The sequence below is a fragment of the Myxine glutinosa genome, chromosome 9 (genome assembly GCF_964187855.1).
Source record: "Myxine glutinosa chromosome 9, kmMyxGlut1.1, whole genome shotgun sequence".
Lineage (NCBI taxonomy): Eukaryota > Metazoa > Chordata > Myxini > Myxiniformes > Myxinidae > Myxine > Myxine glutinosa.
In genome coordinates, this window is record NC_136269.1 from 124,420,464 (window position 1) to 124,433,074 (window position 12,611).

General features: G+C 46.2%; 1 protein-coding gene across 2 annotated transcripts in view; it reads left to right on the plus strand.

Moving 5' to 3' along the window:
• The window catches only part of LOC137434649 (cell surface glycoprotein MUC18-like), a 128,450-nt gene that overhangs the window by 114,924 nt on the left and 915 nt on the right, over positions 1–12,611 (plus strand). For both annotated transcript variants that reach the window (XM_068127802.2, XM_068127803.2), the window contains one exon: positions 831–877. In XM_068127802.2, the coding sequence (XP_067983903.1) occupies positions 831–877 (47 nt within the window). The remainder of the gene's footprint in view (positions 1–830; positions 878–12,611) is intronic.

The window sequence follows — 12,611 nt, forward strand, 5'->3', positions numbered from 1 at the left end:
CTCGCACAACAGGTTAGCTCGCACACCAGGTTAGCTCGCACAGCAGGTTAGCTCACAGACCAGGTTAGCTCGCACCCCAGGTTAGCTCGCACACCAGGGTAGCTTACACACCAGGTTAGCTCCACACCAGATTAGCTTACACCGCAGGTTAGCTCACACACCAGGTTAACTTGCACACCAGGTTAGCTCACACAGCAGGTTAGCTGACACAGCAGGTTAGCTCGCACAGCAAGATAGCTCACACACCAGGTTAGCTCACACACCAGGGTAGCTTACACACCAGGTTAGCTCCACATCAGGGTAGCTTACACACCAGGTTAGCTCCACACCAGGGTAGCTTACACACCAGGTTAGCTCCACACCAGGTTAGCTCCACACCAGGTTAGCTTACACACCAGGTTAGCTGACACAGCAGGTTAGCTCGCACAGCAAGATAGCTCACACACCAGGTTAGCTCACACACCAGGTTAGCTCCACACCAGGGTAGCTTACACACCAGGTTAGCTCCACACCAGGGTAGCTTACACACCAGGTTAGCTCCACACCAGGTTAGCTCCACACCAGGTTAGCTTACACACCAGGTTAGCTCACACACCAGGTTAGCTCGCACACCAGGTTAGCTCGCACACTCTGCAATAAAGTATAACAATTAAGCATCATTTCATGAGAACCTCTTCAAGTACCTTCGCAATAAGGTTTTGGACAAATGTAAGATTAAATAGTTATTCGCATCGGGCAATTTAGAGATAGCGTGTCCTATCGTTCTTGATTTTGCACCTGGCAATATGAACATGATGAGTGATTCATTAATGGTTACCTTTCCACCGCAGGTCACCACGCTCAACAAATGGTGGCCGGATCTTCCTTTTACTCAAAGGTGGGATCATTTTTACTCCTATTCCATGCAGGACAATTTACTATTACTTGAGCATTTCTATTCATCATAAGACTATTCCAAGTGAAAGTTAAATCGAGAAAAGAAATAGAAATCGTTAATTATTGAATTTTGAGGTTAGCTTCTTCTTGATTATAACGTTTTGGGATTATGAATACATTTCTTCCCTGGCAGAACATTCCGTTAATGCAATTTGGAGTTTTTATTTATTTATTATTATTATTATTTTGTATACAAGATCGAGGCTCGTGGAAGAGCTAACATTAATGACAAAAATAACACACGGACACATGAGACGAAATAAAGGGAGCGGGAGACAAGATAGGAAGAGAGACGAAAGCACACAAGTACAACATTTGAGAGCAGGGACATCAGGAGATCTGTGGGAGGGAGAGGGCTTGGGAAGAGGAGGCATGGGAAGGGGGTTGGGGGGTGGGGGGGTGGGAGAGGTAAAAAAACACATGGACACTGCTAGAACTTCCAGGAAAGAAGTCGGAATTTCAAAAAAGTGAATCTGGGGTGAATTAACGGGGGTAGAAAGGATCAAGGTTTTGGATTGGGGAAGATAAGAAAATCTAGTATATATAATGTATCCATAACTAGACTCGTTGGTGTAATGGTTAGAGTCTGGTGGGGTGGTTTCTTGTGCAGCCACCCTGCTGCTGGTTGCATCATTTTTCTGTGGGCGCTTCTGCCGCTGCTGCTTCTGCCGCTGCTGCTTCTGCCGCTGCTGCTTCTGCCGCTTCTGCCGCTAATGCAATGTCTCTCTATAACCAGCTATCTGGTACTCATTTTGCTGACCTCGGAGGGATGACAGGCTGAGTCAACTCCACCTGACGCTAACTCAACGGGATTTGAACTCAGGACCTCAGGATCCCAAGCCCTCCGCTCTAACCATTAGGCCAACACCAGGTGATGACAGGTCGGGTGTGTGACAAGGAAGGATTTATTCAATTTTGTTGAAGATCTGGATCCGACAATCTTTAATATTTTAAGTGATTCTTTATCATTGAGAAATAGGTCCAAAAACGATATATAGTAGGATATCTGAAATAGTTGCGGACAGATTCAGACAAAACTTGGTAGATGAGTTGTGTCGGTGACAACAACAAGTTGTGTAGATCTTAGTCTATCAGTGGAGTATAAAGTGCAGATGGCCTGGTGGAGGTATGCGCTCTACCAAGTGCCGTTCTAGTTACCCTCGCCAGAGAAGAGGATTACATTTGAGTCCGTTTGTTTGTTTTGTTTGTATGTCTGTCTGTTTGTTTGTCTGGCTGTTTGTCCGCAAAGAATAAGTATGATTTTCTCTGCAACCATTGGTCCGATTGGCAGGAAATTTTCACCATAGGTGCACCTCCTACTGTAGAATTTTTAATGATTATTATGACGTCATCGGTCGTGTGGTACGGGCGCCATCTTGGAAAAACCCAAAATACGAAAAACTTTTCAGCTCTATCTCCAAAAGTGCTGCATAGAAAAAATTGAGACATGGCTCATTGAGAAGAACTCTCCATGAGGAATAACATACGTTAATGATGATGTCATAGGTGCCTCCATTATTACGTCATAATATATATATATATATTGTTGCGGATCCCGGGTCTGTCGACGTACTAAGGGGGTGGGGGGGGGGGGTGAAGTCCCCGGTTCACCCCAAACCCCGGGTCCACGGAATCGTCGGCCGCTACAAAACTCGCGCCCGGCGGGTTGCAAAGCAACTTCAATTGCCAATCTCCCAATCACGGGTCAAGGGTTATCGATCACGACCCGAATACCTTCAAGACCACGTGGCCGGGAAGGCCAAGAATTGAACCCCTAGCGATTCCACACCTTTTTCCCAATCAAGTGTGCCGAGCAGATCGCGCGGTGTGAATCACGGTTTTATACTGCGTGATCTACAGACCTAATCGAGCAGCCGAATTCGGTTTGAACGATGCTGGGTCAATGGATTAAAGGACGCACACAAGCAGGTCGAAAGGAAACAAAATGTACACGTCTTTTATTTACAATGGCACAGAAAAAAAGGACGAGAAGCAGACTTAACAATTCTTACCTATCTAATCCCGACACAGGCGCCTGTTACACTCGCACACACACGGGGAATGAATCACACACCAGTTAGACTCGTACCGGCGGACGTGCAGACGCTCACTCGGGTCCGGCAGTTCCCGCGCGTGGCGCACGGTTCAATCTGGCAGACAGCACGAAGGAGGATCGCATGGAGCCGCCGCCGCTTGAAGGTTAGGTCAGCACGGATGATGAACCAGCTCGAGGACGAAAGAGAAGCGCAGCACAGACGAACCAGCACGTGGGACAGCCAGCTTGAAGGACGAACGAGGAGAGAGAGCTCGGATGACGATGGGCACGGGCCTTTAACGGGTGGAATGTCCTTCTAGAAGGTTCCACGGGCTCCCATTAGGCGAGGTTGGTCACGTGCGGTCATTCCCCCCCACCTCCTTCTGCAAGGTTGCACGGCCTCCCATTGGCTGAGGTTGGTCACGTGCGGTCATTCAGCCCTGACTCCCTCTGGAATGTTCCACGACCTCCCATTGGCCGAGGTTGGTCATGTGCGGTCATTCCCCCCCACCTCCTTCGGGAAGGTTCCACGACCTACCATTGGTCATTGCTAGTCACGTGCAGTCATTGCGCCCCGCCTCCCTCTGGAATTTAAAATTCCATACAAGTATAAAGCAAGTCTCAGGTTAGTAGCAGGCCTCTCTGCCTTTATTTCTCAGTGAAGTGTTAATTGCTGGCGAAGCCGGTGTTGTGAATGAACGCGTACGTATTATGTTGAAAAGCCAGATTTTGCTGGATCCCTTGAGAATTTCGAAGCTTTGACGCACCAAATCGCCCAATGGAGGCCGCCACCTTGCGGAAGTATGCATAACAAATTGAAAAAAGTTCAATAGGAGCTTGTTTCACCCGTCTTTTTTTGATTCACAATCTTATGCACCTCTAATTTGTAATTAAAATACTTTAAGAGCAACCTCGTTCCCCGGGCCCACACGGGCCCTGGTTATCTTCAACGAAAATCGTCACCAATTACCGGAACCAATGAGATTCGAGCATTTGAAAAAATATTTTTAAAAAGCTTATTACCACATTTCGGACGCTGAAAACGGCGTCAAAAATTCTAAAATTGACGAAGAATTATTTTTTAGAAATCTCGCGGCCGTAGGGGATAGTTTTTCACGGCCGGAAATATCCGAAGTTGAGACGGAATTCACCGAATTAATCAAGGACATTTTATAAATTTTAATCTCATCCAGAATGCAAATGGTGTCATTTTGAACTAGGTACGGTACCTACTACACCTACCTACTACCAACTACCTAACCTACTGATGCCATAGTGATGGGTAAAATAGTGGCAAGAGGCTTTGTAGCCGGCGAAGCCGGTTTTTATTTTTTTATTTTTTTTGGTATACAAGATCGAGGCTCGTGAAAGAGCTAACATTAATCACACAGAAAGACAAACCGACACATAAAACATATAACATGGGGAGCGGTAGACAAGATGGGGGGAGAGGGGGAGGAACACAAACACAACACCTGAGAGCAGGGACATCGAGAGATCTGTGGGAGGGAGAGGGCTTTGGGGGGGGGGGGTGAGGCATGGGGAGGGGGGGTGGGAGAGGTATAAAACATATGGACACTGCCAGGACTTCCAGGAAAGAAGTTGGAATTTCAAACAAGGTGGATCTGGGGTGAATTAGTGGGGGTAGAAAAGATCAAGGTTTTGGATGGGGAAAGATAAGAGATGGTGGTAAACAGCTGTTTTAAAGACCGGGAGGGAGGAGTGGGATTGAAGGGAGTGTGGGAGTTTGTTCCAGAGGCGGGAGAAAAGAGGAATGAAGGAGTGAAGGTGAATAGAGAGCCGAGATTTCGGCAGTTTAACCATCAGAGGGTTGCTGGCAGATCTTGTGCGACATGTAGGAATATTTGGGGGACAAAGCACAGAGAGAGCTGGGGGAGAAAGGCCGGAGAGGAGTCGGTAGAAGACAGAAAGACCACCTACCTGTCTGCGGTGAGTGAGTGAAAGGCCCTCGGAGATAGCTTCATCACGGGAGATTCCAATGATTCTGAAAGCTTTGGTTTCAACAGCGTGAAGCCGAGCTAGGTGTGAGGCAGGAGCACCGGCCCATAGGGGAGAACAGTATTCCATTGAGCTGCGGATGAAAGCCTTGTATGTGGTGAGGAGCTCAGGTGTGCCGAGGAAGGACTTCGCACGACGGAGGATGCCCAGTCGGCGACTGGCTTTGGAGGCCAGCTTGGAAATGTGGTTTTCCCAAGAAAGATCATGGCAGATAGTGAGACCCAAAAGCGTAAGCGACAGAACTTCTTGGAGAGGATTGTTGAGAAAGTAGATGGGAGGGTTATCCAGTCGATCTTTTCGGAGAGACAAAGTTAGAGTGTGAGATTTGTCAGGATTGAAAGACATGTTCCACTTGTTTGACCATTCTGTGATTTTGTCCAGGTCTTCAGAGAGTGAGGAGGCTGCAGACTGCCGATCAGAGGGAAGAGGATTGGAGCAGCAGAGAGTGGAGTCATCAGCAAAGAGAAAGAGAGGATTTTCCAGAGAGTCGGAGAGATCATTGATAAAGACCAGAAAAAGCACAGGGCCCAGAACACTGCCTTGGGGAACTCCAGCCTGAACAGGAAGGGGAAATGAGAGAAATCCCTTCAGGGCCACACGTTGTCTACGACCAGAGAGGAAGTCCGCAAGCCATGCATGGAGATTTCCATGGATACCATAGGAGGAGAGTTTGATGAGCAGAGCTGGGTGCCAGACCGTATCGAAGGCACGTGATATGTCAAGGGAGACAGCTCTAATTTCCTGTTTGGCATTGAGGACCTCCATTCATTGTTGAGAAAGCAGAAGCAGCATGTCCAGAGTCGAGTGACCAGGTCTGAAACCAAATTGATGATCAGAGATCAAGCCATTGGAGAAGAGGAAAGATTTCATATCTGAAGCAATGATGGATTCCATTAATTTGCTGATTATTGGGAGAAGGCTGATTGGTCTGTAGTTGCTGGGATCTGTTTTTGCACCTTTTTGTGCAAAGCGGTGATGTTGGCAGATTTCCAAGTAGATGGCAGATGACCTTGAGCAAAAGAGAGGGTGAAGAGAACAGAGAGAGGGAGTGACAGAGCGGAAGAACAAGATTTTAGGACCCGTGGGCTGATGCTGTCAGGTCCAGTTGCAGAATCAGAGTCGAGGGTTGCCAGAAACTTTTCCACCTTGTCAGGAGGAAAGGACACAGAGTCCAGGAGCAGCTGGGTATGACTGGGTACGGTAGGTACAGAGAGGGATGGGTTTGGGACACAAGATTTAGAGGCAAACACAGAGTTGAGGCATTCAGCTTTTTCACGTGCGGAGTCAGCTGTGTCACCATTTGAGGTGAGGGAGGGGATGGAGGGGGAACAAACACCAGAAACAGATTTTACCAGATGCCACCAGGATTTGGAAGAGGGAGACAGATAAGAGAGTTCTGTCCTGAGAACGGAGAGATATTGTTTCCTGGCTCTCCTGAGGGTGTACACACACTTGTTTCGGGCTTTGTGAAAGGAAATGAGATTTCCTTCCGTTGGATTTGCTTTCCAGGAGACGAAAGCAAGTTGTTTCTGGGCAATAGCCTCACCACAAGATTCCGTGTACCATGGATGGGAGGAAGGGTATGACAACTGAAGACAAGATGGGATAAATCTGTGCATGAGAGAGAGCAATTTACTTTGGAAGAATTCCCAGGATGAGTTGATGTCAGAGGCGGTAGAGATGGGAGACCAGTCCAGATGATTGATGGCTGCTTGAAGACCGTGCCAGTTGGCCTGAGTGAAATGCCAGACTCGTCGACGCTGAGGAGGCTCTCTGAGAATGGTCAGAGAGATGTCCACTTTAACAAGCACATGATCAGATGAGCCGATTGGAGCAGCAGAAGAGCAGCTGACATTTTCAGGGAAGTTAGTCATAACCAAGTCCAGAAGAGAAGATGCTCTGTTGACTGAGATCCGGGTCGGGAAATTGACAGATTGTGTCAGTCCCAGTGAGTCACAGAAGTCCTTTGCTGAAGAGCCATGGCTTCTGAGAGAGGTACCCACACCCAGCCAACTGGCATGGTGACAATTGAAATCACCACATATGAGGAAGAGAGAGTTGGGATGGGTAGATAGAAGTTGGTCCATATTATCAGACAGCGAGATGTAGATGGAGTCATCACTGTTTGGTGGACGGTACAACACACATATGAACAAAAGGTGGGAGCGAAGGGGAAGCCGTAGCCAAAGGTATTCCTGGGGGTGAGGTGGAGAGAGGGCAGCGCAGAGCGAGTGAGGAAGAGAGTTTTTTTTACAAAGATAGCAACCCCCCCCTCCAGGACGAGGCTCAGGTCTATCATACCAGAGGAGGGAGTAACCTGGGAGAGATACCAAGGAATCAGAGACATCATGAAAGAGGAAAGTTTCTGTTAAGCAGATCACGTCTGGTTTGTCAGAAGCAACCTGTATGAAGAGATCAGTCAAGTTTAGCGAAGGCCCCGGATGTTTGAGGTCCATCCTGTTAAATGGAAGAATGGGGCGGACAAAAGGTTTGATGGTGATTGGGTGAGGCGCAGTGAGGTGTTATTTGAGGAGGGGGAAGAGTGAGGCAGAAGGTTGAGGGAGATGAAGGTGAAAGTTGGAAGGGGGAAGAAGCGGGGAGGATGCTTTGAGGAGGAGGGGTGAGAGGGGAGTCTAGGAGGGGAGGAGTGAGGGAGGGTCTCGGAGGGGAGGGGTGTGGGGGGAGTTTAGGAGGGAAGGGGCAAGGGGGGAGATCTGAAAGGGATGGGTGATGGGGAAGATTTGGAGGGGAGGGGCAAGGGGGAAGATTTGAAAGGGATGGGTGATGGGGAAGATTAGGAGGGGAGGGGCAAGGGGGAATTTTGAAAGAGATGGGTGATGGGGAAGATTTGGAGGGGAGTGGCAAGGGGGTGGATTTGGAGGGGAGGGGTGATGGGGAAGTTTTTGAGGGAAGGGGTGATGGGGAAGTTTTGGAGGGAAGGGGTGATGGGGAAGATTTGGAGGGGAGGGGTGAGATTGGATTTTGAAAAATGTACGATTAACGGGAAACGAACATTTCTTGGAAAATGAGTTTCTTGAGACCTTCGAGTCAAAAATACGTTTGAGGACGCTGAAGGATGGGTGGAGTTCTGGAGAGTTTAGGGAATGTATGAAAGAGGCACTGTAGCTGTAAGAGATGGAATTTTTTTTGGAATGAATAGATTTGGTGAGCAAGTCGAAAGCATCCTTTTATAGAAGAAGAAGAAAAAGGTGTTATAGTATATGACAGAATACAGTTCTTCAGGGGACAGTTGAAACATTTTTTAACGACGCGAACACGTGATCACGAACAACGTGGTCGAAGAACCAACGAACAAATAAGAACGAACAACGGATAAGAACAGAGAAGGGAATTATTTTTTTATTTTTTTTGAGTTGAGATGAAAACAGAGACAGAGACCGAACGTGAAACGTGAAAAATAGAGACCGAAAGTAATTGCGAGCGCAATCAAAGAACCGCTGAGACAGAAACAAAGCCTCAAGCCAAGGTCAGACACAGTAGACTACTCGTACTACACTAGGCGTCAGAATACGCGACACGAACTAACCGACGATTCTGTACACAGGTATGAAAAACCAACACCAAGAATACTATTAAAGACACACCAATAGTTACACACACCGAAAGAAAGATACAGTTTCGACAAAAACACAATTGTGAAAAGTTACTTAACTTCAAAAGGGTGCGTGCATGGACAGCTTTGAAGAGACGTGACATGACGAGAAGAGACGTGAAGAGACTTTGAAGAGATTTAAAACGTTAGACAAGTGGTCGATGTTCGGGGAAGTTAGGGGGAGAAGAGAAAATCTAAGAAATAAGCAATACAGCGAAGGAAAGAACTTAAATTCATAGAACACCTATGGGGGTAGGGAAGCCGAGAGAACCAGGCCGCGCATGCGGTGGGACAGGAAACGATTAAATTATCCAAAAGTTTGCAAGAATTGCAAATCAACAACAAACGGAAAACACCCTGCAACACATGCACAATAAAAAACGAGTAAAAATTGACGAAGACACGAATGGAAAAAATACTATAACTTTTGCTGCAGTGCAGAGGTCGAAGACGCTTCCTTGCTCCAGGGACCGGAAACGGAAGTGGTTTATGTGTTCTGTGACCGAATTGATTAATAATTTAATTTTTTTTAATGATTATTATTTAGTTATTTTCATTATTAATCATTTATTTATTTTCCTTCTCATTTGGCCAATATCTCAGGCACCTTTTGAGCTGGGAAGCTAATATTTGGACATGACAGTGACCAAGTGATGTGGCTATCAAGGATATTTTTGATTTATTGATTAATCATTTAATCAATTAATTATTTATTGATTAATCGATTAATTATTATTGATATTTTTTATAAATGACTTATTTAATTACATTTCTAAAAGATACATCTTAGGATGAAGCACGAGTGGTTTAGTTATGCCATTGGCCAATTGATTAAGAAAATATTTTGTGATAATCTTTTATTGATTTTAATTAAACAATTAATCAATCAATTAGTATACACCTCTCCCTCCCAATGCAGCCTCTATGAGCTGCACTGCAGTATTGTCGGGCGCCGGAGTTGCCCCGGCAATGCCGCGGTGTAGGATATTTAATTATTTGGCATGGGGGTGGTGTACTTTGAATGTATCTGTACTTGTTCAAATTCATTTTCTCGGCAACCGTTGGTCCGATTGGCATGGAATTTTAGAGAGCTTCGTAAGCAAACCTCTCTGGCAATTGCATGTATATGTAAATCCATTCAAAATTTCACGTCATTCCCCATTCCCTAGGGAACAAAATTTCATGTTGTCATTTCAAATGTCCCTTCCATGATCCGCCATCTTGCTCACGTGATCTTATTCGCAGTATGGCGATGTATATATTTCCGGTGACGTCAAACGTTTTATAGCCGGCGAAGCCAGTGTTGTGAATGAACGCGTACGTATTATGTTGAAAAGCCAGATTTTGCTGGATCCCTTGAGAATTTCGAAGCTTTGACGCACCAAATCGCTCAATGGAGGCCGCCATCTTGCTCACGTGATCTTGCTTTGCTGGCCGATCTCTCAAGCGTTAAACGAAGGCCACACGAAGAACGTGACGTATTTCCGTTTTATTTTTCTACTTCCGGCTTTCTTCAAATTAAGGCTTAATTTCCGTCGCAATGACAGGAAACAATCCTGAATACACTTTACCTACCTTTAGAGTCGACACCACCACGCAGCTCACATCTCTCAACTAAACAATATAAAAAGGCGCTCCTTATTTTGCGAGGGCTGGGCACTCCATCGACTGACCATTGTCGACGAAGCTCTCACTCTACGCAATGCGTATTTTCATATTACCATGGGAGCACCTCCACCTGCAGAATTTTTTTTATTCATAATTACCACGTCATAGGTCACGTGGTACGGACGCTACCTTGGAAAAACGTTACACCTCTATATCTCCCAAACCACTCAATGGAAAAAAATTCAAACATGGCTTATTGTTAAGTACTCCTCATGGGGAATAAGATATGTTGATGATGATGTCATCGGTGCCTTCATTATAACGTCATAATTCGACAAGTACAATGCTTGATCTGATCAGTATGAAAAAAAAAATTCCTCTGCAACTGTTAGTCCGATGGACACAACATTTTCAGAATATGTGCGGCTCCTCCTGCAGAATTTTTAAATGATGATTATGATGTCATAGGTCACGTGGTACAGGCGCCATCTTTGAAAATCGAAAAACGTTGCACCTCTATATCTCCGAAACCGCTCCATGGAAAAAATGTAAACATGGCTCATTGTCAAGTACTCCCCTTGGGCAATAAGATAATTATGTTAACTAGAGAAATACCCGTGCTACACATGGGTGGGAGGCCAGAAACAAACAGGCAATGCAGATACGGTGAATGCCAAAGCATGAAACCAATAAATTCCACATTCCTGTAGCACCTTCAGTCGCACGTCAGACATGGACAGCAAGTTTGTGAAGGACTTCCATGAAAAACGTACCTGTTCCCAAACAAACGGGTACGTTCACGTAGAGAAACATCGATCGTGGGTCCGTGGCGAATCTGCATATGGCGATGGCAAAATATCAGAAATTGAAGGCTTTTTTTATTTTAAACGATTCATATAAACATCCGTTGAATCATATCACATAGTGCAGCAGATATGTGCAAATATTGTGGGTTTGATGATAAAAGCATAGAATTTGGCTCACATTTAGTACATACCACTAGGAAGATTTTTGGATATAGGGACATTGCATATTCCTCCTGGGGCCAAAATGGCGGCCATTTTACAAAATGGCCGTGATCGGGTATTACATAACACATAATCTGTAGGAGTTGTGCACGTTTTTCAACTGGAGATGCATGCAAGTGATGCAATATCACTTAAAATATAACCTGGGATGCCAATTAAAGGTCATACACCTTACATAATCGATTTATTGGGCCTATTAGGCAACAATTACGCAAAATTTGGGTTTTCTTATGAGTTTTGTCCGTATTTTGCACTCTGAAAATGATCGGTTTAACATTAAACTGCACTGCCACTGTGGAAGTGCGTTTACCCTTACATATTATCTTACATTTATCTTTTACCCTTACATTGTCAGTGGGTACATGTCTACATCATATTTAAATATAACAATCCGCCATGCGGACAAAGGCGATCTAGGTGAGCAAACCGAGCATCAAACGTACATTAATGCCAACCACCCATTTACACATGTATGTTATGTAGTTGGATCTTATCAGCTAACGAAATATTCTCATTGGGTATTAAAGCATGGTAGTAGATGGGGTCTGCAATCCCCAGTTGACCTATACAAAGGGGTTATGGTTGTGTTCTCTAAGCCGTCCATGATACTGCAAGTTCTACTCCCGAGCACACTGTCCGCCGCAGTGGCATAGTGCCGTGCACTGGAGTACAGCCTTCCTACACTTGCATTGTCCTCTGCATCCCTTCTTGCAGCCGCATCTGAGAAGTTGCCGGCATGCTTGCGTTGCCTCCGGGAGGGTTGTCCAGCAGACGTCGCAGCCAGTGTCACTCTTCACCCACCCCCATTCGCTAGGGGATGGGAGCTCTGCAGCAGCAACCATTATCTGGCCCCAACAGTAGCCAGCTTGGTAGGCAGTTCTCCTGATGTGCTGTCTGAGGGCTTCTCGAGTTGGCGGGAGAGCATCTATTGCTCGACCCTTCTGGGTGAAGAGCTGCTTACATGCATCGTTGACATGCTCGTGGCTGCTAGTGCGATCATACAGGAGAACGACGAAACGCTCCAAGGTGTCCAGGCTGTCATCTACGATTGAGGGGTTTGGTGTAGCGCCCAAGGCACAGAAGGTCGCAGTGACCTCATCACAGGCCTTCCACGTCTCCCATGCAGTATTTTTGCTCCTGCCTCCAAAGCTTGACACGGTATCACACCCAGTGAAGGCATGAAATGAGGGTAGTCCTCGACACTTGTCAGGCCCCAATACCTGGGCCATCTCGTGAGCTGCTAAGAACCTAAAGCTCTTTCCGGTACCGAAGGCAACCCACAGCTCATCTATGTTGAGGCGTTCGGCTGCTGCCACCGCAAGGACTACGACATCTGTGTCAACTGTGCGGATCGACACCTTGGTGTAACCCT